General features: G+C 47.6%; 8 protein-coding genes across 8 annotated transcripts; 5 read left to right on the top strand and 3 right to left on the bottom strand.

Moving 5' to 3' along the window:
- Nucleotides 1-60: 60 nt before the first annotated feature.
- Nucleotides 61-3,325, top strand: I303_106105 (uncharacterized protein; the record flags this gene model as incomplete). The annotated part of the gene is made up of 6 exons (XM_018409410.1): nucleotides 61-123; nucleotides 180-274; nucleotides 341-663; nucleotides 725-795; nucleotides 856-1,179; nucleotides 1,247-3,325. The coding sequence occupies 6 exons, from the start codon at nucleotides 61-63 to the stop codon at nucleotides 3,323-3,325; spliced, it is 2,955 nt and encodes a 984-aa protein (XP_018261683.1).
- An 828-nt stretch (nucleotides 3,326-4,153) lies between these two features.
- On the bottom strand, nucleotides 4,154-8,329 carry I303_106104 (uncharacterized protein; the record flags this gene model as incomplete). Its single annotated transcript, XM_065969312.1, has 14 exons — nucleotides 4,154-4,295; nucleotides 4,408-4,451; nucleotides 4,554-4,690; nucleotides 4,781-5,243; nucleotides 5,320-6,045; nucleotides 6,103-6,242; nucleotides 6,298-6,484; nucleotides 6,547-6,963; nucleotides 7,020-7,093; nucleotides 7,154-7,259; nucleotides 7,321-7,552; nucleotides 7,621-7,814; nucleotides 7,956-8,186; nucleotides 8,300-8,329. The coding sequence occupies 14 exons, from the start codon at nucleotides 8,327-8,329 to the stop codon at nucleotides 4,154-4,156; spliced, it is 3,123 nt and encodes a 1,040-aa protein (XP_065825384.1).
- A 595-nt stretch (nucleotides 8,330-8,924) lies between these two features.
- I303_106103 (uncharacterized protein) lies at nucleotides 8,925-12,205 on the top strand (the record flags this gene model as incomplete). The annotated part of the gene is made up of 11 exons (XM_065969311.1): nucleotides 8,925-9,208; nucleotides 9,324-9,356; nucleotides 9,470-9,725; nucleotides 9,809-10,102; nucleotides 10,187-10,290; nucleotides 10,353-10,388; nucleotides 10,447-10,543; nucleotides 10,602-10,773; nucleotides 10,855-11,011; nucleotides 11,072-11,336; nucleotides 11,396-12,205. 11 exons carry the CDS (start codon nucleotides 8,925-8,927, stop codon nucleotides 12,203-12,205), a joined length of 2,508 nt encoding a protein of 835 aa, XP_065825383.1.
- Nucleotides 12,206-12,429: 224 nt separating this feature from the next.
- I303_106102 (uncharacterized protein) lies at nucleotides 12,430-13,663 on the bottom strand (the record flags this gene model as incomplete). Its single annotated transcript, XM_018409407.1, has 3 exons — nucleotides 12,430-12,469; nucleotides 12,660-13,354; nucleotides 13,487-13,663. The coding sequence occupies 3 exons, from the start codon at nucleotides 13,661-13,663 to the stop codon at nucleotides 12,430-12,432; spliced, it is 912 nt and encodes a 303-aa protein (XP_018261680.1).
- Nucleotides 13,664-14,041: 378 nt separating this feature from the next.
- Nucleotides 14,042-15,568, top strand: I303_106101 (uncharacterized protein; the record flags this gene model as incomplete). Its single annotated transcript, XM_018409406.2, has 5 exons — nucleotides 14,042-14,125; nucleotides 14,247-14,317; nucleotides 14,458-14,903; nucleotides 15,224-15,341; nucleotides 15,487-15,568. 5 exons carry the CDS (start codon nucleotides 14,042-14,044, stop codon nucleotides 15,566-15,568), a joined length of 801 nt encoding a protein of 266 aa, XP_018261679.2.
- A 441-nt stretch (nucleotides 15,569-16,009) lies between these two features.
- I303_106100 (uncharacterized protein) lies at nucleotides 16,010-18,555 on the bottom strand (the record flags this gene model as incomplete). The annotated part of the gene is made up of 9 exons (XM_018409405.1): nucleotides 16,010-16,190; nucleotides 16,317-16,590; nucleotides 16,687-16,746; nucleotides 16,864-17,104; nucleotides 17,186-17,267; nucleotides 17,326-17,792; nucleotides 17,854-17,971; nucleotides 18,036-18,174; nucleotides 18,252-18,555. 9 exons carry the CDS (start codon nucleotides 18,553-18,555, stop codon nucleotides 16,010-16,012), a joined length of 1,866 nt encoding a protein of 621 aa, XP_018261678.1.
- A 560-nt stretch (nucleotides 18,556-19,115) lies between these two features.
- I303_106099 (uncharacterized protein) lies at nucleotides 19,116-23,662 on the top strand (the record flags this gene model as incomplete). The annotated part of the gene is made up of 22 exons (XM_018409404.1): nucleotides 19,116-19,121; nucleotides 19,180-19,214; nucleotides 19,290-19,338; nucleotides 19,442-19,543; nucleotides 19,602-19,674; nucleotides 19,737-19,843; nucleotides 19,903-20,253; nucleotides 20,315-20,465; nucleotides 20,524-20,738; nucleotides 20,794-21,003; nucleotides 21,059-21,220; nucleotides 21,270-21,345; nucleotides 21,414-21,623; nucleotides 21,682-21,833; nucleotides 21,892-21,996; nucleotides 22,060-22,273; nucleotides 22,331-22,560; nucleotides 22,625-22,772; nucleotides 22,829-22,930; nucleotides 22,987-23,115; nucleotides 23,175-23,349; nucleotides 23,422-23,662. The coding sequence occupies 22 exons, from the start codon at nucleotides 19,116-19,118 to the stop codon at nucleotides 23,660-23,662; spliced, it is 3,243 nt and encodes a 1,080-aa protein (XP_018261677.1).
- A 712-nt stretch (nucleotides 23,663-24,374) lies between these two features.
- I303_106098 (uncharacterized protein) lies at nucleotides 24,375-27,511 on the top strand (the record flags this gene model as incomplete). The annotated part of the gene is made up of 11 exons (XM_018409403.1): nucleotides 24,375-25,236; nucleotides 25,368-25,487; nucleotides 25,602-25,747; nucleotides 25,829-25,971; nucleotides 26,032-26,150; nucleotides 26,251-26,458; nucleotides 26,522-26,599; nucleotides 26,690-26,798; nucleotides 26,930-27,099; nucleotides 27,223-27,288; nucleotides 27,385-27,511. 11 exons carry the CDS (start codon nucleotides 24,375-24,377, stop codon nucleotides 27,509-27,511), a joined length of 2,148 nt encoding a protein of 715 aa, XP_018261676.1.
- Nucleotides 27,512-27,835: the final 324 nt, after the last annotated feature.

Genomic DNA, 27,835 nt, shown 5'->3' with positions numbered 1-27,835 from the left:
TCGACCTGTCTAATGCTCAGGAAAACCTAACAGCGGCTGAAGCTAGGGGGATAATTTGATATGACATCAGCAGCTCTGGAGCCGAAAGAGCTCGGGACTCTAGTGGTGGTAGTTGGGAAGGCCGTGAGTCGGGCTATGTACTGTTGAAGACTGTCGCTGAAAACCTGGGTTCCGAGCAGAAAAACCTTGTCAACAAATCGAGATTTGGAAAGCAAGACCCGTTCTGTACCGTTGCGATAGGAGAGGAGAAGCAACGGACGAAGCCTATCAAGCGGTAAGTCATATAACCACAGGCGTTCTCTGGTCAAGCTGAAATCAGCTGAATCGCTTGAAACGATAGAGGAGGCCAACATCCAGAATGGGATGAAGAGTTACGATTCGCGATAGTGGAAGACCTGGATGATGTGTTGGTCAGATCCGAGTCGCAGCCAGATTCCCTCAACTCTTCCTTGAATGGTGCTCCTCCTCCACCACTGAAAGATCCTCCGTCCGGCGTGATCACTTCGGCAGCTTTGGCGAGTAAAAGCAGGAAAGGCCCGATAAATAAGAAGGGTGGGAAGAGCATGAAGGTGGCTTGTTATGCCGATGATGCGAAAGAACCGGAAATGATAGGAGACTGTGTGGTCAACATCGATGAAGTGCTGAAGAAAGGAGAGGTAGATGGTGAGTTCAGGCTGAGGTGATTTTCCCAGCTCAATGGACGCTCACTTACGCGCAATCACAGAATGGTATAATATCAATTACAAGGACAAATATAGCGGAGAGATTTATCTGGAGTTGACTTTCTTCTCCAACGTGAGTCAGCCGTCGGTTCGGCTGAAGATATGCCAGTGTGCTGATTCTCGGTATTGGCAGGACGCACCTCCTGTCAAGAGGAATGTTCCCCGTCCATCGGTCCACAACTATGGCGGAGCAGGTACTTTCAGTGCCAGTCCATCAGGTACCCTCGCTTCGGCAGCTAGTCGCACCAAGCTCAACGGTAGTTTGACCGCCTCCGGCAGTGTATCTGGAATGAGCTTGTATATACCCCCGTATGCACAACAAGGCCGAGCTCCCTCGCCATCGCCATCTGTCAATCCTCCTTTGGCCCCTGGGCAACCACCGATACCCGCCTCCAATAGCTTCGCGGATTTGGGACTACCACCCGGACATAGGATGAGTCAAGGTATACCTGCACCTGTGAGTATTGCTTTTGCTGTACTGATATGCTGCGATTGTCCCCTGCTGATCACCGCTCATCATCAAGCCAACACACCCTTCACAACCTGCATATCCACCTACTCAGCCCTCCCTGCTTTCACATGAATCTCAGTCATCCATCGATGCGCTTACCCGCCCTATGTCATCGATGTCCATCGGGTCGGCTTATCCTGCTCAACCATCGGTACCTACCCCGGGTATCCCACCGTCGGCCTCAGCGCAACAGCATGCTTATGCCAACCATAGACATTCCATTGGCGGAGGATCATCGGACGCTCCTTGGGCCCAGCGACTGCCTCAGAATCAGCCTTTATCCAGTGCGCCAACTCCTCTTCCTAGGCCGATGTCAACAAGTGACAGCCTCCCGTGGGAACATACGCAGAGGTTAGAGCAAGAGCGCCTGCAGGCTGGGGCTACTCCTATTCCCCGGCCAACTTCAGGGCAGAGCTACGGACAGCTAAATGGGCAGTTACCCTCAGCACCCTCACAGGTTGGTTTTGGGGGACATCGAATCCCTTCGACAATCCCAGAGTCGTTGAGACCCGGCGGACCTCCTCAACAAGATCAGTACAATCCCCCTCGAGCGCATAGCTTCTCTACAGCGACCCCAGCACCAGGTCCGCTCCAATCTCAACATCCTTATGCTCCACCTACGCCTGCACCACCACCGCCGTCTCATTCCGCTCCCCCCATCAGCCCCTCGACATCGACCCGTTATCAAATGCCTACCACATCGTTCAGTACCTTGACTCAGCCAGTGCATGATCCACACCGAGCAGCTAGCCCGGCTATACCCCAATACGCTCCGACAAATGGGTCGTATCATGATCGGACCGCGCCTCTACCACCGATTGCCCAACAGACATATCACACGCCTACTAGATCCAGCACATATTCTCCGCGGCCTCCGGTGCAGGAGTATCAACACACCCCTCCGCCTGCGCAAACATACTCGCCAGCCCATTCGCAAATTAATCAGTCGACTTACCAAGCCACGCCCCCTCCCGCACAACCCACGAGCCAATATGCTCAGAATGTCCCAGTGGCGCAAACAGCGAATGACAATGGCTACGTTCCGTGGTATCAGCAAACGCAATCAGCTCGAGTGCAGTCGACGCCGCCGCAATCATCGTACCAGCAGTCGCCGTATGCTCCCGATGCATCTCAGCCTCAGTACGGTCAGCTTCCTCCGTCAGCATCAACTTACGCTCCTCCTCCGGTGCCTCAGAGTCGTCCTCAGCCTCCCGCTCCCCCTAGCCGTCCATCAGTGGGTTACTATCCGTCAGACGAGCTGTATGCCCGAGACAGGCAGTCTGACCAGACGCCGCAGCCCGCACAAGCACCATGGCAGCAGAGTCATCAGACTAGACAGTCCTACGATCAGAATGCCTTCGATACTCGACGGCAACAGGCCATCTCTCCCATTCAATCTTCACCTTACTCGCCACCAGCTCCACAGCAACAGCAACAGCAGCCCGGATATCAAGGTATGCCTGCTCCTTCCGATCCTGGACCACAAAGCTGGCAAGCTTCACAACCGCCGTACACGTCGCCGCAGAATGGAACCTCTACGTACTATCCTCAGCCACCGCCTCTTCAGAATTCATACGGTAACTCTCCGCAACCACTACAGAACGACTACAGAGCATCTTCACCTCAGCCGCCTCCCAACGACTATCATCGCGCCGCTTCCCCTTATCCATACGGGAACACTCCTTCGCAGATAGGATACGGCAGATCGTCCTCTCCGCAACCGCCAGTCAATCAGTATCAAGATCAAAATCAAAATCAATACCAATACCCTCCTCCTCCTCAGGCTCAACACAGCGCGGCGAATCCATTAGTAGACGCTGGCAGAGCGCCGTCGCCTGCACCGCCCCAAGCTGCAGTTGCTAGGCAAGATTGGCGGTCGTATATGAGCAGTCTAACGACCACGGGATCGGGAGGCGGGATTATACCAGCTAGAACTCCGAGTCCGCAACCTCCTCCAAAAGACTCGACTTCGCACCAACAGCAACAGCAGTGGTATACGCCTCCGCCCAATTTGCCGACTTCGATAGTCCCGCCGGAAGGCTGGAAGAGCACATTACCAGCGCAAAAGGACGGACATGCTTGGAGAGGATGATCGGGTTGGCGCACAATATATTTATATATATATATAGAAATGCGTTCTCAAGGATTGGGCTCCAGTCAAAGCGCTGATACTGGTAATGTAATAATGCTTGCTACCAAAGTCGACGGTCAAAGTGGAAGATAGGCTGAGTCAAAGGCAGGACCCATGGGCTCTTGGACGGCAAACGTCTGATGTTTGAGGATCAAGACCGCGATCGATGTTATCGCAAGGCAAGGGAGGGAGGGAAGAAAGGAAGAAAGGAAGAAAGGAAGAAAGGAAGAAAGGAAAGCGGGGGAATCTGCTTCAAAAAGTTCGAATTTAGATGGAACGAGCATATATGTATATGTATCTATACATATTCCAGTATCAGGGAGATGCATACTGAATGTACCAGTACAGTACTGGTATTGTAGAGTCTCATTAAATTGTCTTCAGTACAATATCTGCGTCAACGACAACGACAACAACAACAACAATAACGCCGATTTCGCAACCGGGGTGACTTTTACCATTTACTCAGTCACACTCATACTAAGTACTGGATGTCGGATGTGGACTCTCAACAAATCGAGAACAGAGTATCATAGGTGTCATACCTCGGCATGCATTTATGTAGAATAGCAAAGTCCAGATGCTCGTCTAATGGACTCGCGCGTGCCCGTACATCACAGCTGATCAACAATCAACAGGAAGGAGTAAAGTGCGAGAAAACAAAAAAGGTAATGAGGCAAAAAGGCAAAAAGGCAAAAAGGGAAAAAGGCAAAAAGGCAAAAAGGCAGAAGGACAAAAGGACAGAAGGGCAAGAGGGCAAAAGCGGAGTCATTCATAAATCACCTATCCTCATAGACTAGCAGCTACATCGAGATTGAGGGGTTTACTAGTCAACCTCAAGATCTCACTTGAGACCTCTTCGTTAGTTGACCTGATCGTCAATCTACATAATTTGGCGTCTTTGTTCGGTTCCAATCGACCTAGTATACCACTATTACCCACAACGCAATTTGATCAGTTTCATCTTATCTTCCAACGTTCGATTTATCATGATTTGTGATTTGTAGATTGTGAACTGTGATAAGGCTTGGGAATTCACTCACACTTTACCAGTTTCTGACATGTGTAAAACGCCGGCAAAGACGATCTACGATCGAGTGATAAAAAAAAGATATTTTTCGATCAGCACAAGGACACAAGAACGAATAGACCGACTATCACGCCAGGCCCCACTTCCACTAGAACTCACATTCTCAGGTTTCGGATCTATGCCGCTCAATACCGATAGCCTATTCCCAGATACGATCCTGCTATTTCGGTTGATGTCCACTTCGTTCGACGAAGTGAGCTTTATAGGGAAGATCTGTTGAGCTTCTCGAGGTGCGCCTTTCATTGCAAGGACGATCCACCAATTCGTTAGAAATTACGCTTCTCTCGAATGAAACGCAAGTAGATCAAGAGAATGCGCTGACTCACCTCCAATGATCTTCCACCTCTCAAAGAAAGGCCCGCTTTCCAGACTGACCCCTTCTACAAACCTGCTCAAGACAATAGGTAATTTCAAAACCAGTATTTTCGGTTCACGATCTTCAGCCGTACCACCTCCAACTCCGTCGATAGAGTAATTCAAGCGGATCAGAGGTATTTGACCTAATCCGAATCCGGCAAAAGGCGATTTACATTCGATGTGCAGCATCTCTTGTATCTGCGCTCCACCTGTGATCTCAGTTATCGGAGAATCATGGAATTTGACTACCAGGGAATTTTGGATGGGATTATCGATTATTACTTGGAAGTTCTTGATAGTTGATTCACCCTTGTTGCCGAAGAACAAAGCTAATCGACCTAAGTGACCATGATATTCCGCTTTGATCCCTATTTGCAATTCCGCATCTTCGTATAATATACCTTCATTCGAGTATGTTAACCTTTCGAACCACTGAAATCCAACACCGCAATCAGCTACAGAGGACGGAACGGCGACACAGACAGAAGCCATAAGGTCGAGAGCTCACTTTCTCGATATGGTCCCCGACGGTCGGAGTAGCCAATAAAGCTGGATTGACACCGCCCAAAGTAGCTGTATGCGAGAAAGTTCCGTTCGTTTGAGATTGTGTTTGTTGAGGAGCAGGTGCAGGTGCCGGAGTGTCGTACAATTGAGCCAGATCTGCCGCAGCGCCAGTCGGAGCAGGCATGAGAAGCGGTTCATCTTGAATAGTTCCTCCGCCTGTGCCGCCATTCGAGAGGTCCAACTCAGCCAGGGAGGCCATGATATCGTCTGCGGGTCCAGACGAAGTAGTCCCCATCATCGCATCCGCCCCTATACTCATCGATCGTTGTGTTTGCGGTTGAGGCTGAGACTGAGGCGGTGATAGGGGTGCAGGTGGCGTTTGTTTCGGAAGATCGTTGATGATAGTGTTTGAATCTGCAGTGCCTTTGCGGAAGTTCTTAAACCGTTCGGCTTCCCTACCTTTATTATCCTCCTTATGACCAATCACCCAAGTCCGCTTGTCATGCGATTGTTCTCCACGTTTATGCAGTCTATTCACCAAGGCTGATTCACGCTCGGGGAACACGGGCATCTCGTCGCATATTGTGGACAGCAAATCATCATCTTCTCCTCGTTGAGCCAGCGCGAGATATTCACAAGCTCGTTGTTGCAGCTCAGCGTCAAGTACGTGGGTATATCGCTCGAAGATGTTGACAAGGTGTTCTTTGATCTCGGGGAATAAGTTGACCCACTGCAGCCGAAAGATGTCAGCAGTGCGCATAAAAAGTGATGCAAAATAGCTACACACCTTGATATACGTTGTCAACAATAGAGCCCGTGTTGGGGCAGTACACATGTTGACCTTGGAATGTAAGGCTTGGAACTGTTCTATCGGACTGCATCCTGGTTCGTTCGCTATCAGATGCCCAAACTCTCCTAATATGTAGCCTGAATTTTGAAAGAATCAGCTGAACATCATACTCGTCATACCAAAGCCGCTCACCTCCCACTCTGATCATATTTTCGTGACATGCAGTGGCTTGTAGGTGTTGGTAAACAGCTTGAGCGGCATAATTTTGCAAGTCTTCGTTATTCGTCACGAGCTGGACCACTCTATACCAGACTTCCGCTCCAACATGATCTCCCGCAGCAGCAATAAGTTGTAGTATTGTGTCGACATACCATTCGTACTACGCCAGGATTTTCAGCTTGAAATACTGCAACTTGTGCTGATTAAAAAAGCTGAACTTACCTCTGTAGCGAATCGCTCCGTCAAAATAGCGATCTTCAAAACCATTTCTTCCCTCAAATTGTAATCCGCAATCTGCAGATATCTCACTAATTCGCCAACGATAACTTTCGAGTTTGTGGTATCGCACATCGAGTAAAGCAAGTCTAAGGCTCGCCGTCGTACTGAGATATCCCGATCCTTTAGAGACTGAATGATAATGTTTTGATGCTTCTTCACCGAATCTAGTGAACTCGAAGTCGCTGCCAGATGAGCCATAGCATCTAATCCTAGGTATCGGACATTGGTTTCTTTCGCCATGATGAATCTACCTAACAGTATTCCAGCGTTGTGACAGACTTTGGACTCCGGGTCGATGTGTATAGCCAGATTGATAGCTTCGAAGAGGACTGAATTCTGAGCATTGTTATGTTGAACATTCTACGGTGGGGTGTCAGCGTGCGGAGTCTACGCTTGGAAACGTCGATTTAGCTTACCCTTGGCGTTTCTTGAGACGTATCTATTATAGCCTGTATTATACCGTTCACCATATCAATGACTTCTTGATTATCTAAAATGGCGCAATCAGCTGTCAGCGCCATATGCCCTGAAAGAGACAGCTATCACATACCTGGAGGAGGGTAGTATTGTAATAGCCTAAGCAATTTGATCTGTAACCAGGGATTCGAGACTTTATAGTACACGTATTCTGCCGGTGTCTCTTGGTCGAAGACAATCTACGCTTTCCGAATCAGCTTACTTCCTTCGTGAAACGTCCCGTGTATAAGAGAGGCTGACCTTGTCTAGTCTGTTCACTGCCTTCTGATAACATCCACTAAACGCTTCCAAGTGATCTTGCGCCATAGCAGTGACCAGCGTTGTCACCGTCATCACGACACTATGGTCGTAATCATCCATCATGTAAATTATCCTTTCTGCCCATTCGTTTGCCGATAGTACGCTCGGGTGTTTTCGATAGAGCCGTAACAAGGTCAAAGCTGCCTTTTTCTTCACGAATGTCGTCGAGGTTCTGATACGTCACCCGTCAGTCAAATGGTGCTCCGAAAAATCAAGCAAGAGAGGCTTAAGGATACTCACTGGCTGATCATCGCTCTGTATACGTTCTCCCCTAATGCCTCAGCCATCTCCTGTCCGCCCAATGTAGCTATAGCGTGTAATGCCAAACAGTTATTGATTTCGTTATGATCGTCCAGATCTTTTCGGAAGGAGTTTATGACTAGTCGGACCATATCTGAGTTTTCGTGCATTAAGAGTGTGCATGCGAGGTAGCCCTGGATGAGAAAAGCTTATTAGCGAGCCGGAGGATATCAAGTGTAAGAGAGGTCTCCGTCGAAAGGTCAAGTCTACCTTGAAGCTGCATACTTGCAGGGTTCTGTTTGAAGATTATATCGCTGCAGTTGAGGTGAACTCACAATCTGCTTCTCAGAATATTTCCCACTACTAATCAAGTTTACAGCCTCCATATGCCCGACATCTACCTTATATCCCAGTATGTATGTGAAGACTACCTTGGCGAGGTATTTCTTCTTTTGATACCCATCTAGATTGCCATCTTTGAACTTTTGCCTGATATGAGCCATCTCACGATTTATACGTTTCTCCTCTAATTCTCGGACTCGACATGCTCGAAGATCCGATATGTACTGTATGATTGATCAGCATCAGCAACGGGATTTTTGCAGAAACGCGCTTCAGGCAGGTAGACGAGCCCCTCGACCGTGCCAATGCCTCCCTTAGCTGGTCAGACTAGACTCACTTGGGTCAGACCCCTCATTGAGGTCGCCATGATGCCGACGTCTTCCTTTCGGTTGACCTCTCAATCGGTTTGAACACACTGCAAGCTCGCCGAGAATCAATCGAGGTCTAGTTGGTCCACCGAGCAGCGAGGCCGAGATGGAGTGGGAGACAAGGGGGCTATGGATCGTAGGATAATCTTCAGTATAGTCACCGAGCTGTTGACAAATATAGATGGTCCCAGAATGACAACAATAAGAAGTGGTCGTCCCAATCCAACGAGTGACGCGCTTGGACCCGCCCGCAACACAACTAGCTCCTCAGTTACGTCAGCAGGAAGAGCAAGGATATAACCGGATGACTGCCTTATCAAAAGGGTAGAAGGAATGCCAACGTGGGATGAACTCGCACTGTACTGTGTACGGATCCGAGATTCCAGTATGTCATGGTGTCATAGTAGTCGATAAACCGAAACTGAAACTTACATCGAAAATAAATATCAAGACCAAGCTGACAGTATATCACTGTAAAGCATCACTATCTTGCAACATATATATCCTCAGCGTCGTACACCTCTCGCTCCCTCACCAAGCCACCCGTCTTTCAGATTCCGTGTTGTGTAGAAAACACTCGCAGAAAAGAGTGCCATGTCACGAAGAGGATTCGATACTTCCCTCTCATCATCAAATGCCAAACCTAACAAGCCTAACCGCAAGAACTCGGCGACTATCCCGACACCCGATCCTGAACATGCTATATCCCATGTCCCGATACACACTACCTCCGAGCGGGCAGCACTAGATAGAAAGAATAGTAAAGAGACGGCTGTGAAAGATGAGACGCCAGGCGAAGTTGACGATGATGTCTGTTTTATCTGTGCTGAACCGATCACCTTTTGGAGTGTCGGTGTTTGCGGACATAGAACTTGCCAGTGAGTACCAGTCTTGAGGAAGAAACCTCAAACTGTCCCAATGCTCGGCGCTATAGAGACAGTCGCGTCACCGACAATAACCGTGCAGAATTGCTGACGTTATATCTCATATCAGCGTTTGTGCGGTCCGTTTACGCACGTTCTACAAGTGAGTTATGTTCTCACTTGACTCAAACTCGCCCTTTGCGGTCAAACATCAGTCACTGGATCAATCAAAGATCTATGGAGACGATGCTGATACCACAACATTCGCACTTGCAGGAAGACCGACTGCACGTTCTGTAAAACACCATTACCTTCCCTCCTATTCTCCCGTTCACCCTCAGCACCCTTCCCGGCAGAACACCATATCGCACCTACAGCGCCTGAGGTGATAGCTGAAGCTCAATCCAAGATAGAAAGCCTACCGAAGGGGCAGAAATGGGACGAGGGAATAACTCATCCTGGCTCACTGGACATATCGGCTTTCCCGTACGGTGATGGCATCCTAGGCGTGGTATTTGAGGATGAAGATATGGTAAGATTATGTTCAGCTTAATCACGTTCAAGTCTGTTGATCGACCGAGAAGCTAATTTCCTTGGTGGTATCACGTTAAATAGATGGATGCGACGTTATTGCTGCTGCGATTCAACTGCCCTTACCAAGATTGTCCATACCAAGGCACGAATTGGCAATCTCTCGAGAAACATACCTTAGCCACTCACGGCTTGATGATCTGTACACTCTGTCGATCGACGTTATCCCGATTCGCACACGAACAAGGACTGTATCCGCCGCACTTGATATCGCTGCATGATCCAGCGAAATTGAAGAGGGGTCAACGACCGCCCAGACCGAGGGGAAATGAGGTTGATATGGTCAAATCGTGGGATGCACCACATCCCTTGTGCGAGGTGAGTCGGATTTCCCAATTTGGCGCTCTGAGGATAAAATGCTCAATGAAATGGGGTACACAAGGCTGATCGGGGAAAATCTAGTTCTGTCACCAATCTTTCTTCGGACCGGATGAGCTGTTCAAGCATATGAGAGCGGACCACGAGGAATGTCATGTCTGTAGAGGTCTAGGAGATAAGGACGTATAGTGAGCTTTTTCATGGTCGCGGTCTCGATGACGCCGTTAAATAGCTCATATGGTCAAAACAGCTTTCAAAACTACAATGCACTGGCAAAGCACTTCAAGTGAGTCCACGGCTTAAATTTCCTGAGACTGATCCGACTAACGAATGTACGCTTCCAGCCAAGATCATTTCCCATGTCAACAACCAGTTTGCCTGGAGAAGAAGTTCGTGGTCTTCGGAACTGATTTGGACTTGAAAGCCCATATGATCACCGAGGTATGTCAGCTCATCGATTCTATAGGCATCGTTAAGCTGATGATAAAAATGTGATCAGCACTCAGAGTCTATGTCATCTCGAGACAAAGCTCAATCGCGTCAGATCGCTGTAGACTTCTCCTCCGATACCCGCAGATCAGGTAATCGACAACAGGGCTCAAGGGGATTCACGTTGGCCCAGCCTTTCGATCCATCCCGAGGCGGCCCATCGAGAATAAGGGAAGGACCCAGTCATCAGCAACTCGATCAACCCCATCTTACCCCTGCTCAGCGCCAACAGCAAGAGCGACAGCTGAACAAAGATCGCCAAGAAGAGAATCGACGCAGGAAAGCATTCGCGACTGGTCTCACTCGAGAAGATGGGAGTTCTGCGTCCGGCACCAGAGTCACTCAACAAGCTGAATCTAGCGCCAATCCCTCTGCATGCGCGAATACAAGCAGAGAAGATGTCGATGAGGCCACAGCCACGTGAGCCATCTAATACCTCTCTTGGTTCCAACTTTTGCGCTGATTCATTTCATGTGTTAGTCGTCATGCTGAATTGCTCTCGCGAGTATCTATGCTGGTTGGTGATTCGCCTACGAAATTGTCGTCTTTCCGATCAGCTGTCCGATCGTACAAGAATAACGAGTCGACGGCGAAGGATATGGTAGATACTATCTTCCACGTGTTTGACAGGGATCTGGACACAACGACGGGAATCGTCAGGGAGATATCGAGCTTGTTCAGCGGAGAAGGCGATGGCGAGAAGGAAAGGAATGTGTTGGAAGCTTTGAATGCATTCAGAGTGGAGGTGAGTATATCTTTCTCTTTCTCTACAGCGTTCATAGAGGTGTACTGATCTGGACGCAGCAACAAGAGCAATTCCCATCATTGGGCAATGCCACGCCCCAAGGTCTCGGATCGAACTACGCAGGGATCACTTCGGGCAAGATCCTCAATGCCAAACGAACAACTAGGACCACGGGCAAATCCGGCGGTACAGTCTGGTCTCGGGTCGAAGCTGCAGCCGCATCTCATCCTGTCAATCGACCTACACCTACGACAGGTCTGAACGGACGATATGTACCCGGTTCATCAGCCAGAGTACCCATCTCTTCATCTTCGTCTTTCCCATCACTTTCCGGACCTGGACTTCCTTCTTCTTCGAAAGCGTCGGGATCGACTTCGACACCTTGGGCAGGCGGATCGGGTGGTGGTCCAGGATTCAAGGCTCCGAGCGCGTTAGCCGGACCACAAATCCGATCTGTTAATTTCCCTTCGGCTTCTTCCTCCTCATCGAGATCGAAACCGTTGAATAATAGTGCATTCCCGAGTTTACCTTCTTCGTCGAATAAGGGATTATCAGCTACGGAGAAAAAGGCGCTGTTCTCGAAACCTACCAGTAGGGATGAGAGTATAAGGAGGATTTTGGGGAATACTACGCCGCCCACGAATGGGTGGAGTGCCGGAGGCGGAAGTGGAAGTAACACGCCGGTAAATTTGGAGGGTTTGACGCTCGATGATGATCCTACCACACTGGCGACGAGTGCGAGTATAAACAAGAATACAAATGGGAATGGGAATGCAGGTCAAGGAGGAGGAGGGAAGAAAAAGGGAAAGAGCAAGCAGTTGTTATTCAGTGTCAGTGCGAGACCTTCCGGAGGACCTTCGCATGGATAAGCGGATACGTTCACGATACCGGCTAGACTAAGGGAAAAATAGCATATTTGCATTATAGGAGTGACATGATGACATGGATTCAACATTCTAGGTGATCTGTTGATACAACATATATGCATTGCAGTTGCTTGTGATGTACTCGTACAACCCAATCACAAAAGATACACTTGCAAAGATGATCGCATTGTGTCGCTGACATGACATGCTCATTCTCATTCTTATTCTTATTCCGGTAAGATCGTAGGAGCTACGAGTGGTTCTGGCCTGTCGGAAAATCAATTATCAGCCGTGGACGATTCTTCAAAGACTTCTGAGCGCCAAGCAAGACAAGACAGGTCAAGACAAGACAAGACAGCGTATCCTGATGGGAATTTCATCGCCCCTGAATCTGGAATTGGGAATGGAGATGGAAATGGAAATGGGAATGGAAGTGGCAATGTGACTCGCAACTCACCTCAAGGCAAAAACCAACTTCTTCTTGACTATACCTACTACCGCATATGACCTTACTCTGTCTCTCTCTTTTTCTTTCTCTTTCTCACCGGCTCTGAGTCGTAGTTTTTTCTCTTTCTGTCTTCTTTCCTTCCTACTCATGCCCATAGGTCGAATCTTATTACCATTCTTCGACCTTTTACTTGGTCTCTTCCCATCCTCTTCTTCTTCTTCGTCCTCGTCCTCGTCTTCGGTCTTATCGAAATCATCAACACTCCTAGCAGGCGAGGACATATCCAACTCCGAAGAATAATCCATCGGCGTCAGAGGGGCTTGGTATTCTGAGAATGGGCTTGAAGACACAGGGTTGATCATTAAGCCATCTCCTCGTTCTCCTAGCTTATCTCCTACTCGTCTTCTTTTCGCAGGGGTGACCGGGATCCCTATCTCATCGGATTTCGGGAACAATGGACCTTCCTCTTCCTCTTCTTCCTCATCCTCTGCGTCCTCTGCGTGACCTGCATCTTGGTTGTCTGATTCTTCATCTAATGCATCTCCTTCCAATATCGTCGTCGTCTCCGTATTTTTCGCCTTTGGATCGATGGTACCAGGGATCGCATTTCCGACGACTTTCCGTATCACAGCATAAGGCTTTTGGAGGGTCTGGAATTTGCCGTGTAGTAAATGATGCGCACCGAGATGCAGAGTTGGCTTGTCCTGCAGTCCACATAACGAGACATTAGCTTCGACACCGGCAGAAGAGGAGAACGATCGGGTCTCTGTGGGGGAATTTCACCTCGATCATATGCGATGTCTCCACTGAGTTGGATGCGAGACAAATCCACTCACAGGCCTATCTAATCCAATGACGCCAATCACTCCATCTGACTTATCCCCCTCGTAAGTCAGTTCACCTTGCAGTTCCACCAGGACTAGGTCACCTCCTAGCTGTATAAGGGGTGAAGATGACGAAGAAGCGGAAGGGGGATCGAATTGGGAGGGATGTAATGGCAGATGGATACGCATATTGTCCACTTCGATGTTGATTTCTGATGAGAGCGTATGGTCAGATCAATAGGGCGCAAATGCCCAGATAGGAGGTATTGCTGTACTCTACTCGTATCTGCGATCCGAACATTGAATTCCTTTGATTTTTCTTTACGCGTCACAACGACGAAAGCGAAACAATCGCGTTGAGCGTCCTAACTGGGTGACTAGCTTTCCCACGGTGCACCAAGTTGTCAGTACATCCCTGAAACATGACGCTTGAATCTAAAGAGGGCCCCTAAAAAGTCAAAGTTAGATAACCCAGAGCAAACGTTTACTTTATACATCGAGGTGATCATTCATCCTTTCTTCTCTTGATCCTACTTCACTGCATCCTGACCATACAGAAGACGCAAAATGTCCTCCGAAGAAGCTCCCAAGTCCGTCTTGCCTTATCCGCCTATACATGCCGATGCGCCTTTCGTCGTGCTGTCCGATTGGGTGAGTTGGCTCGCTTTGTAGCAAAATCTAGGCTTCTTTGAGGATTTTTGCTTTCATGGCTTGAAGGTCACGCCTCACAAATTGCGGCTGACACTTCATGATCAATGATGGGCTGATACAGGACGGAACAATCACCGACAGAGACTCGAATGATTATTTGGTCGATAACTTGGGATTCGGTTTCGAGAAGCGGTGAGTCGAGACGTTCAGCTCTTTGCCATAGCATTCAATCGCATTGCAATCCCATATCGGAAAATGCAGACCACACACTCCTTTATTGAAAGTGACTGAGTTGAGCTGACGTGCTACTCTGCTATTTTGATCGCTTCTAGACGAGAACTGAACCTGGAATGTCTAAGCGGACGAATGACCTTCCGAGACTCTTTCGCCGAGATGCTCGACTCCGTTAACCAGAAACACGCCTTCGAAGAGTGCAAAAACGAGCTGAAGAAAAACATAAAACTCGATCCGGGATTCGTCAACTTTTATACATGGTGTCGATCCAAGAAGATTCCATTCGTTATTGTTTCCAGCGGGATGGCCCCGAATATCAAGGGGGTGTTGGAAACCCTCTTACCGAATCAAGAGGATACCAAGGATATCGATATTATAGCGAACGAAGTGAAATTTACCGATCCGGAAGGAACGGGTAAAACTTGGGAAATAGTTTATAGACACCCAACGAGTGGATTTGGACATGATAAAAGTCAGGCGATCTTGCCGTATAGGGAATTAGAGCATAAACCGACGCTCTTCTTCTGTGGGGATGGTGTTTCTGGTGAGCATCTCATTTCATCTCAATTCATCCGAGTTCATCTCAATTCATCCGAGTTCATCTCAATTCATCTCATTTCATCTGAGTGCATCTCAATTCATCTCATTTCATCTGAGTGCATCTCAATTCATCTCATCTCGTCTCATCACATTTCACCTCATTCTGCCTCACTTCACCTTGCTTCACCTTACTCCATCTGGCCTTCACCTCGCCGCTCTATTCGCCGCGCCCTCGGAATATAATGCGAGCCGCAACATGGATCCGGGCATCGCGTTGCAAGATCACGACATAGATTCCGTGCTAACATCGTGAATCATGAATAGATTTATCCGCGGCCAAACACGCCGATTTGCTCTTTGCGAAAGTCATGGCGAACGGGCATTCCGACTTGAAGACCTTCTGCGAGAGGGAACAAATCAAGCATGTCCCATTCAAGGATTTGTGAGTGAAAAATTATACCTTTGGTCGCACTGGCTAGGAACGGAAAGCCTGCCCTACACGCATGGATATGCTGTACCTTGGCGACACATGAGGAAGGGAACCAAAGTTCAAGGATACAGGCTGACAACACATTCAAATGATATAGCAACAAAGTCCTTGAGCGTGTAAGAGACGTGGTGGAAGGTGGAAAATCTGTGGAACAGGTATTGAGGGAGGAGGGCAATTAGGTTAGGTTAGGTCAGGTTAGGTCGATTTAAACAGTTGATCGTTGAAATCACTGGTCTTGTGATGATATAGCATATAGAGGTTATAGAATGTACTCGTGTACTCGTGTACTCGTGTCATGCATATCTAGGAACGGATGTCATTTGCCCATTTGCCCATTTGCCCGAAGTTCTCTCGTGAAGTGGGAGTCCTTCCGATCCGATCTTTACGAGTACGGGTATCTGACAAAGATCTGATGCATGACAGATTGACAGATAAATCGGATGATACATTGACTGATTGATGTAAGACAGCATTTTTGAACGGAGGGCAGGGATATTGGATACTTGTACAACATTTATGAATTGGATTATGGCCCTCGGTTGAAACCCAACGGGAAGTAACAAACAAATGGAAATCCCCCCTAAAACCAGAAAAAAACAAAACAAAACCCCGACTGATGCCTAATAACCCCCACCATCGTACCGCGTATTGGCAGCCTGTTTCCTCCTTTGTTCTTCTTGCAACTTCGGACAATCTTGCAGACCGTGTCCAAGACCACCACAGATCGGACATCCCTTGAGCGCTCCCGAGCCATTTTGAGCCGCTCGGGGATCATCGATCGATAGCAGGAATTGGGGGATTCTGTAAAATGAAAAGGAAATTAGCATACGCATACTCAATGTAGGAATCACAGATGGGAAGGTGGATGCGACGATGAAGGCGAATTAATCAAATGCGAGGTGAGATTGAAAACAAGCGCAAACTCACTTCTGCTTAGCCTCCATTAAAAGGTATTTCAAATCCAACAAAGTCTGTTCCGACGTATTCATATTCACAAACGTTGTGGCTATACCGGTTTTACCACTTCGTCCGGTACGACCGATCTCGTGCACGTAATCTTCGATCTCTTTCGGCATGGTGTACACGATGACATGTTGGATCTCGTTGAAATCTAGACCCTTTGAAGCGACTCCGGAAGCGACCATGACGTCTTTGGCACCTGTCTTGAATGATCTTATAGCATATTCACGTTCTTCTTGAGCTGTAACAACAAACCAAAGAGGTGGGTAAGCTGAATATTGCCGCACATATACGAAGAAGCGAAGGGGAGGATAGGAAAACAGAAAGATAGACATACTCTTTGAACCGTGGATGGCTACTGCTTCGACACCTTTCAACAGCAGGTACTCCTGTATATCTGATTACATAGAAGACAGAAGCAGAGTCAGCGCTAACTCCGTCGCCGCCACAGCCAACTCTGAGTATGTGATTGAATAGAGAATATGGTTCAAGTGTTCTGGACTCAAAAGCTCACCGTCTACCTCATTCTTGTTATCGCTGAAAATGATGACTGGCGGCGGAGTCTTCTGCAGACATTCCAACAGATAAACCATCTTGGCCTCCTGCTTAACATATTCTACTTCTTGTATGACGTCCATGTTGGCTGCTCCTGCTCGTCCAACATTCACTAAGATAGGGTTGATCAGAGACTGTTGGGCGAAATCTTGGATCTTTCGAGGCATCGTAGCGGAGAACAAAAGAGTCTGGCGTTGGTGCTATGGTCAAATGGGTCAGCACGTTCATGCCTCGGTAGCGATGTGTGACCAGGGCGAGAGTCATACGAATAGCCAACTCACCTTGAAATGCGACATGATACTCCTCACATCCTCCTCGAAACCCATATCGATCATTCGATCTGCTTCGTCCATACACAGATATCTGTACTATGATCAGCATATATCCCTGCAGCCTAGTTCACATCCTTCCGATCACTCACTTGCAGTTGTTCGCATTCAATTTCCCCTTATCTAACATATCCATCAATCTTCCAGGCGTGGCTACTACGATATGCACACCCTTATTGAGGACATCTCCTTGGTCCGCCATGTTGATACCTCCTATACAAAGCAGACTTCGTAGTTCAGGATAATTGCCCGATTCTTTCAAGGCAGCGCACATCGCTAGGCACCCTTCGTACGTCTGCCGTGCCAATTCTCTAGACGGACAAATGATCAAGCCGACAGGTCCTTCACCCCTAACAAACGGCAATTTGGCTTCCATCTCGAGAGACTGCATTATAGCGGGCAACGTGAAGGCGAGGGTCTTTCCGGACCCGGTGAATGCTATTCCGATCATATCCCGTCCGGCGAAGGCAGTGGGTATTCCCTGGATCTGGATCGGTGTGGGTTTCTTTATACCTTTGGACTTCAGGTATTCTAATATCGGTTTGGGGACTTTCATATCCTGTTCAAAGATGTCAGCTGACTGTCCGTATGTTACAAGAGCAGAGGAAGAGACAGCTTACGGCAAAATGAGGTATAGGAGGTGGAAGCGCATCTCCCTCTGTGATAATGTGGAATTTGTCGCGGACTTCTTGGTGTTCTTCCTCTGACATACTGCGTATATAGTGAGGCGGCCTCCAGCTATCAAGTGATTAACCGATCAGTAGGACGAGGTAAAGCATGAATGGTAATGACGGACACTTACGAAGTTTGTAGACTTTCAGTGTAGACAGTCCCTTGAGCCAAATCCTGCGCAGATGCCAATTTCTTCTGGGCTCTTTCCATCTCAGCCAAGAGTAAAGCTTCTTTCTCAGCTTCTTTATCCGCTGCAGACTTCTCCGCGTCTAGGAACCAACAGTCAGCTGCATGTTTCCCTTGCTCATCAATAGGAAAAGCGTCAATGCAAGCCTAACGAACATACCCTCTAGGGCTTTACGTTCCTTCACTTCCTGAGCAGCCTGTAAAAGCGTCCTCTCCCTTCTAGCTTTCTCTCTTGCGCGCTCTTCATCCTCTGCCTGCTCCTTCAGCTCTTCTTCCATCTCCCTCTCCAGCTCTTCGGCAGTCTTGACTTTCTGCTTCGTCTCCCTCTTGCTACCTAGCTGAGAGAGCATCTGGGCACGCCGCTTCGCCACTGGGACATAGGGTTTGTAATCATCCGGCAGGGACATCTCCTCTTCTCCGCCTGGCGAAGGGGATCGAGGTCGTCGAGTAGCTGAAGAGACCATGTTGACTCGCTCAGCCTTGTCGGTGCGGTGCAGCTATGGTAGTGTGACAGGACAAATAGATTACCAAGCAATGTACATGTATATCAGGCGGATTAAGGATGGTTGTGAGTGTTATTGAAATCGTTGATAGCCGAAGCCAAGATAGTCTAGATGGGATAAAATGGGATAAATGGATTTAGATATAATGCTACGGTGAGAATGATAACCTCCATCCGTCGCTGTTGCTTTCGCGTCTCACTCAATCATCAACCTTACTCACCTGGTATCTTGCCATCCTATAACCTTAGTCATCTACCACACACGATCAACCTACAACTTCCAAAACAAACCTCGTCAAGAGAGATACCTCAACGTGATACGTGACACGCATATCGCGCACTTAAATTGCTCATTTGCCATCCAAAGGTAAGCTATCACGTTCTTGAGGGATTTAATCGCTCGTACTTGCCACTAATCATGGTTGTCTTCTCTCGTTTTCACTATCATTGGTATCAGGTAGTAACGTTTGAGCTCATATCGACCTGGAGAATTAAACCCCAGAAGTGATCGATCTGATCAAGATGGATGTGAGCCGATTTACAAGACATATGACATCTTACAAGCTGACCAACACATTTCCGCTAGGCCATCCTTGATTTCTCGCAGGATCTAGATGTTGGGTAAGTTGACTTCCGCCCAGATCTCGAATGTCTAGTCGCTTCCGTGGCTCCTGCTCACGACTTGATATCATTCAGTACGCTTGACCAAGTCGTACAAGCATTCTACACCAGCGCGGGAGAACAGGTAAGCTGCTTCTTCATCACCCTTTACCTTCGTTCCCGAATATCGCGTTGCTTCTTCTGTCAATGGTCTCGTACCGTAACACTAAACCACCATGTTGCTCCAGCAACAGCAAGCTCAGAAGGTGCTCACCCAATTCCAAGATCATCCTGACTCATGGCAACGTGTGCCCGCTATCCTCGAGACCTCATCCAGCATAAACACCAAGGTCAGTCTATTCACCTTGATGTTCCTGTTGCTGAGCTGAAGTGCTTTGCGCAATGTAGTACATCGCTCTTCAGATCCTGGAAAAATTAGTTCAGACAAGATGGAAAGCTTTGCCTTCGGATCAGCAGACCGGTAAGTCGGTGTGCTAAGCTAATCTGGCTCCCATGCGTCGCTCATTATATGGATATCACTAGGTATCCGAAATTTCATCGTCCAAGCTACAGTGGAGGTGTCGTCAGATGAGACAAGGATGAGGAGGGAGAAGGGGTACTTGAATAAGCTCAATCTGGTGCTTGTGCAGGTAAGCTACCCTGCTTTCATTGTCTTCAACACGTACGAGCTTATGATGTCCGCATCCAGATTCTCAAGCAAGCTTGGCCCAAGGATTGGCCGCAATTCATTCCCGAAATCTGTGCTTCGTCTCGAACCAATCTTTCCCTTTGCGAGAACAACATGATCATCCTTAGACTGTTATCGGAAGAAGTATTCGACTTCTCAGCAGAACAAATGACACAAGCCAAGACCAAAGCGCTCAAGGAGACCATGTGCTCAGAATTCGGAGAAATCTTCAACTTGTGTAATGAAGTCTTGGAGAAAGCCAACAAACCTTCCCTTATCAAAGCTACCTTGGAGACTCTCCTGAGATTCTTAAATTGGATCCCCTTGGGTTATATCTTCGAAACCCAAATAATCGACTATCTCGTCTCGCGTGTGAGTCAGGGCTTGGCTGAGAACGACAGAAAGTTTAGCTGATTTATGTACGATTTGGCAGTTCCTCGAACAAACCGAATTCCGAAATGTTACACTAAAATGCCTTTCGGAGATCGGTGCTCTGAACGTGGGACCTGAATACAACAGCAAATTCGTGACCCTTTTCCAAGTCGTGATGACCAGTGTGAACAGGATGGTACCGCCGAACACAGGTATGTCAGCTCAGGCTTCGGAACGTGACCGCAGATCAGCTGAAGTCGGTCACCGCAGATATGGCTGCTGCCTATGCTTCATCCGACGACGAGGATCAACAACTCATCAAGAACCTCGCTCTTTTCCTCGCCAACTTCCTCCACACCCACCTTCGTCTCATCGAAACACCCGACAACACAGAACTTCTCATCAATGCTCATTTGTACCTCATCAAGATATCCACCGTAGATGACCGGGAAGTGTTTAAGATCTGTTTGGAATACTGGGCTAAGGTGAGCTATCTTCTGGATTTCCGTTTCAACGGGAGCTCATGGCTGTGATATGTAGCTCGTTGCCGAACTGTACGAAGAAATCCAATCATTACCGATGAGCGATATAAACCCCTTGATGAATCTCAATATTGGTGGATTGGGCGCAGGACTGAACGGACCTCACTCATTAGGGTTGAATGGTATGCCATTGAGGAAAAATGTGTACTCGGACATCTTATCAAACTTGAGATTGGTGATGATCGAGAAGATGGTCAAGCCTGAAGAGGTGAGTCGGAAACTCGATAGACTTGGTTTTGGTATGACACTGACTCGCCGCACAGGTATTGATTGTGGAGAATGATGAGGGAGAGATTGTCAGGGAATTCATGAAAGAAAGTGATACGATTGTGCTGTACAAGAGTATGAGAGAGGTTTTGGTATACTTGACACATCTGGATGTTCAAGACACAGAGACTATCATGACAGACAAGCTGTCCAAACAGGTGAGCTGGAAGTTAATGACATGACGACTCAGCTGATGTACATATGCAGATTGATGGATCCGAATGGTCATGGAACAACCTAAATACTCTATGTTGGGCTATCGGTTCTATATCAGGGGCCATGAGTGAGTATAGCAGAAATTAGACGCTACGTTGCACCTCCAACAGAGAGCTGATACATCGCGATTTGCAGACGAAGAGACGGAGAAGAGATTCTTGGTTACGGTGATCAAGGACCTCTTAGGCTTGACAGAGATGAAGCGAGGCAAAGACAACAAGGCCGTTTGCGCTTCAGACATCATGTATATCGTTGGTCAATATCCTCGATTCCTCAAAGCCCACTGGAAATTCCTCAAGACTGTCGTTAATAAGCTGTTTGAGTTCATGCACGAGACCCATGAAGGTGAGCTGGCGAAATTACTATGTTGAGTTCCAGCAGCTGACAAAACGGACGAATGTAGGTGTCCAAGATATGGCTTGTGATACGTTTATCAAGATTGCTCAAAAGTGTAGACGACATTTCGTTATGCAACAAGCAGGAGAGCAGGAGCCCTTCATAGATGAGATTTTGAGGACTTTGCACCGAATCACAGTGGATCTTTCTCCTCAACAGGTTAGCTGCTTTTCCCGCGCTCGTCGCAATGGACATAGCTAATCTTTCGATCTTTCAGGTGCACACCTTCTACGAAGCTGTCGGATATATGATTGCTTCCCAACCTAACAAACCCACTCAAGAGAGACTGATCGAGAAGCTGATGGAATTGCCGAACAACGCTGTGAGTCCAGCTGGTATGAAGACGGGATCCGTAGCTTCAGCTGACCCGCGTGCTCGCGTGCAGTGGGACAACCTCATGCAACAAGCCGCAAGTAACGTGGATGTGCTCGGTAACCCCGAAAACGTCAAGATCCTTTCCAACATCCTCAAAACCAACGTATCAGCCTGTACTTCCATCGGATCATTCTTCTTGCCTCAGCTTGGTCGAATATGGCTAGACATGTTAGGCCTTTACAGAACAGTCAGTGGGATCATCAGTGATCAAGTTCAACAACAAGGTGAGTCAGCTGTGTTGTTCCTACTTTGGATGGCAAGCTGACATTATCGAATTATAGGTGTGATCGCCACTAAGACACCGAAAGTCCGATCGCTGCGAACAATCAAGAAAGAGATACTTCGATTGGTCGAGACCTACGTCAAGAAAGCAGAAGACCTCGAAGGTATAAATACGAATCTCATACCTGGACTTTTCGATGCCATCTTAGGTGATTACAATAACAACGTACCAGCTGCTCGAGACGCCGAAGTATTGAATGTTACCGCTACCATTGTGTCCAAGCTTGGAGTAAGTTGACCATCGTGCTCGTTCCGCAAGGCAGGGCTTGAAACTGATAATTTATCTTCTTCAGAACATCCTGAACCCGCAAATAGCACCTATTCTCGATGCTGTATTCGAGCCGACGCTGGGCATGATCAACGCAGACTTCTCGGAGTACCCGGAGCATCGAGTCGGCTTCTTCAAATTGCTCCGAGCGATCAATCTCACTTGTTTCCCCGGTAAGCTAAGATGCTCGTGGTCTCTTGAAAATTAGCTTATATATATTCAATTGTAGCACTACTGGAAATTCCACCTCAGCAATTCAAACTGGTCATGGATTCCGTTGTCTGGGCGTTCAAGCATACTATGCGAGACATCGCCGATACTGGTTTGAACAGTGAGTAGCGCATCAAGACAGCCAGCCAAATCACAGCTGACCTGTCCGGACCTCAGTCGCATACGAGATAGCAAACAACTTCGCTGCCTCCTCGCCCGAAATATCGAATCAGTTCTACCAACAATACCTCCTCACTTCCATTGGCGATGTGTTCTACGTGCTCACTGATGCTGATCACAAGAGTGGTGAGCTCAGCTTCTCCTTTCGCGGGCGCCCGGAATACACCTGACACATTTTGCATCAGGTCTGAAAATGCAAGGTATACTGCTCGCTCGATTGATATCCTTGGTTGAGACCGGTTCAGTCCAAGCACCTTTATTCGATCCTGCACAAGTATCCGACCCTCAGATGTCGAACGCTACTTACCTCAAAGGCTATATCAGTGACTTATTAGCGAACGCTTTCGGTCATGTGCAACCGTGAGTCGATTTGGCCCAATACGAGCATCAATCGAGACATGCGGGCTGATCACAAACATGTTATTTTACTAGAGCGCAACTATCCAAATTCGTCAATTTGATGTTCGAGAACTCGAGTGACCCCATCAAGTTCAAATTGACGATACGAGACTTCTTGATCTCCCTCAAGGAGTTCTCAGGTGATAATGCCGAGCTTTATATCGATGAGAAGGAAGCCGAGGCAGAGAAGAAGGCTGCCGAAGAACGTGAAGCTGCCTCTCGAGTACCGGGTATGCTGAAGCCTGCCCAACTGGATGACGATGCGGATTTATAGGCTCTCGTCTGGGAAAGAAGCACGAATTTGGCATAGATGTAGCATAGGTCAAAGGCATACGGACCCAGACTCGATATTCGATGGAAAGCCAAGTCACAGTCATGTCCGCATATTTTCTCTCTATTTGTTGGCACCCATTCATTTGATCCACTCCTCTTCCCTCAGGAATTATCGCACAATGCAAATCCAACGCAAGAAAAATGTTCAAATAACATGTAATGGGTAATAATAATAATATAACGAGCTTTCTTTTTTTTCTCTTACTTGATTTTCAGCCCTCAATCCCCACGAGAATTCTCTGTATATCTCATTCGTCTCGGGATATATAGCTTTTCTCTTCGTGGAGATGATACAAGATGATACATTGATATGACTTGAACCAAGTTTACTTATGCATGCGCATGCATTATTATTCACCTCGCTTAAGTTGGATCTGCGGCATGGGCTTTTAAAAATAGACTATTGAGTTGCCCGTACCACGTGTTTTTTGAGCGGTTCGTGCGTGGACCTAGATGTGCGGTGACGTCGTTGAAATCTGATGATGATGGAATGCGGAATCCCAACAATCAAAAATGAAAACATGCAGAAACATCCTCATTGTATATTGAATGATATCTCATCCAGCAAAGCGGTTCATCGTGATCATCCTCAATACTCTTCGGAGCTTCAATCTCTTTGGATCTAGGTGCTAGGTGCGCTCAGTCGACTCACTATGATAAAGCCTAGATTACCTGTTCGACCAATTGGTCTTACCCCGGTTCGGCCGATACGATCTACTTTACCTTTATCGGTGTCGATAAATCAGCATGTTTCCACCATCAGGTCATCAAGTACAAAGACCACTTCAAGCAGCAGCAGCAACAGCAGCATCAAGAAGGTGAACTCAGCTTCCACATTCTCATCATCGTTCTTCTCATCTCACCAAAGACCTTCAATCTTACTGAACAAATCGACATCTCCTATATTGAGGACGATATCAACTACAACCATCCGCAACTTCTCTATCCCTTCCAAATCATTCAACGCCAAATACCCGTTCGCTTCCATAATCATCCGTCTGACCCTCTCCTCTATACTCGGGTTGATCGTCTTGACATCCGTTATTCTATTCCATGACGCCTTCACGTACTCCGAAAGACACGTCGACAGAGTTCCTTGTAATCCCCTCTCGCTGAAACCGCGATTAGGTGGTAAAAAGAATTTGCCCATACTTGAGGTTAACCTGGATGACGAGGAGGACGATGCGAAGAGATCGATGAAGGAGAAACCGAGATTAGTAGTTATCGGCGGAGGATGGGGCGCCGTAGCCCTCCTTCAATCTCTCCCTCCCCACGCTTACAACGTAACACTCATCTCGCCCCAAACATACTTTGCGTTCACCCCGCTATTACCCTCTGCGTGTGTGGGTACGGTCGAGCCGAGATCGCTGGTGGAGCCGCTCAGGAAGTTGATAGCTAGAGTCAGGGGGCATTATTTGATGGGAAGTGCACAGGATATCGATATGGCGGAAAGGCTTTTGGAAGTTGAAGTTCCGAAAGATGGAGGAGAGGGAACGATGCGATGTTATGTACCTTGTGAGCTGTGCTTTCCTTCCGCTTCTGGCCTTCTGTTTCTGTCAATTGGCTGTTCGCCAGATCAGCAATCATGGTTGAATGACTAATTTGAGGTATGCTGACATCAACACCTTCTTCGCCATCGCTGCCAGACGACAAGTTGGTCATTGCCTGTGGATCTACGACGAACAACCATGGTGTCAAGGGTCTCGAACATTGTTATCAGCTCAAGACTGTTCCTGATGCCCAAGCGATCAGACGAAAAGTGATGAGTAAGTCGAAGTCTACTGCAAACTCATTATTGTCCGTACTATAAGCTCTGGGACTTGGGATCGGGGACGCTCCGAGAGTGACTCAAGCTGATTTCGGTCGGCCTACCTACTTAGGTAATCTCGAAATGGCTTCACTACCAACGACGACCCCCGAAGAACGTAAACGATTGCTTTCCTTCGTAGTGTGCGGAGGAGGTCCGACCGGTGTCGAGTTTGCAGCTGAATTGGCAGATATGATGGCTGAGGATGTATTGAAATACGTGAGTCATTATCTCTCCGGTTACTTGCCAGGTTGTCAAGATTTGCTGACTTGAAGACTGATTCCGCTGGTATGTATTCAGTTCCCCAAACATCTATCGAATGAAGTCAAAGTCACGGTTGTTCAGTCACGAGACCATATTCTCAACACGTACTCTGAGAAGATCTCTCAGTATGCTGAGCACAGATTCGCCAGAAATGATGTAGATGTCGTTATAAACGCTCGGTGAGCCATTCATCTCGCAATACTAGCAATATCGGAATAAGCTGATATTCCTTGCTTCAGAGTGCAAGAAGTCTTCCCTGATAAGGTGATCTTGAGCATCAAGGATCCTAAAGACAAAGATGCCAAACCTACCTCGAAAGAGATCGAAGCTGGTTTCGTCCTTTGGTCCACCGGTATCGGTAAGTGTTTTCTCAGCCGCTCAACTCGGCCGTCCCTATCTGGTTCCCTACGCATGTTTGACATAGACTAACAATAAACGGTTGAATTGGCAATAAACAGCAATGCAACCTTTCACGCAACGATTAGTCAACCTTTTACCTAACCAATACCACTCCAAGGCTGTCGAGGTCGATAATTACCTGAGAGTACAAGGAGCACCTCAAGGAACGGTATATGCGCTTGGTGATGCTGCGACGGTGAAGAATGACCTGATCAGTGATTTGTATGGATTATGGGACAAATTCGATGCCAACAAGGATGGGACACTGTAAGTTGGGTTTGCTTGATTGACAGATGTGACACGGACATTGATATATATGTTGCGACGTAGTGACTACGAAGAATGGCAAGCTATGGTCAAACATATCAAGAAGTATTATCCCCTTGCGTCCAAGTACTTTGCCAAGATGTGAGTGGACTTCGGTGCAACACTCATTATCAAATTTTCGTCGAACAACACAGGGTGTCAGCTGGCTGACAGTGGATGCCGATCCTGCAGGCGGGATGTCTTTGATGAGTTCGATAAAGACAAAGACGAGCGATTGTCCTTGAACGAAGTAGCTTCAATGTTCTTGGGACTCAGTAAGAAGGTCACGTCCTATCCAGCTGTAAGTGTATTTTCCGATCTGTCTTTGTCGCGTGTCGACTTTTGTTTCGCAATCCGCTACCAACACCGTGTACCAAGCTAAGCTGATGAACGAATTCTTCGATCTTCGATGTGACATTGCATGACGGACAGACCGCCCAAGTCGCATCTCAACAGGGTAAATACCTTGGAGGCATGTTCAGTAAACTTGCGAAACAACACAAGACGCTCGAGGAGAACGGTATTGAGAACTTGAGTGATGATGCGTATTATCATCCATTTGAATACTTCCATCTCGGAAGTCTGGCTTATATCGGTAACTCGTAAGTCTGTCCTTCTGAATCGCTGCATTGAACCTATAATATCGCAGTGCGGACAGACATGAGACGATTTGAGCTGATCAAATCAATTTTCTTTGTCTTTCATGTGCTTTTGGGCGGAAATAGCGCTGTATTTGATTATGAAGGGTTCTCACTTGCCGGTGGATTGTTAGCCATGTACGCATGGAGATCGTGAGTGTTGTTCGATACTGCTTTAATCTGAGCATTTTCACTTGGACATCACCGTAATGCCGTACTGCGGCTGAGTGGTGCTTCACTTTGGAATAGCATCTACTGGTCGGAACAAACTTCAATGAGGACAAGGATGTTGTTGATGCTCGACTGGGTCAAACGAGGTATCTTCGGCAGAGATCTATCTAAAGTGGGTTCATTCGTTTCTCCTAAGATGCTATAGAAGAATAAAGCAGTGGACTAACTCGCTACTTCGATTTGGCGTTTAGTTCTAGTTCTCTAATCCCTTAGTCAAGATGTGTTCGGCTGAGTATGGTATACTTTGGATTCGGGGGAGAACAACAGATTAAACAAACATTATATTGTTCCCCTACGCGTGGTTGATTTATATTATAGAGTAAACAGGGCTTCGGATCTGGAATATATCCTTTTGGTCCGGCTGACAGACATGATTGATGTATACTATGCTTTACTCTACTGTGTGCTATGTGCTATATTCCTCAAGTCACTTTCGCGCGGAAATGGAAAAAGCAGAGAAATGAACCTC

This window comes from Kwoniella dejecticola, chromosome 7 (assembly GCF_000512565.2).
Source record: "Kwoniella dejecticola CBS 10117 chromosome 7, complete sequence".
Classification (NCBI taxonomy): Eukaryota; Fungi; Basidiomycota; class Tremellomycetes; order Tremellales; family Cryptococcaceae; genus Kwoniella; species Kwoniella dejecticola.
The sequence above is the reverse complement of the archived record's forward strand: the minus strand, read 5'-3'. Positions and strand labels throughout refer to the sequence as shown.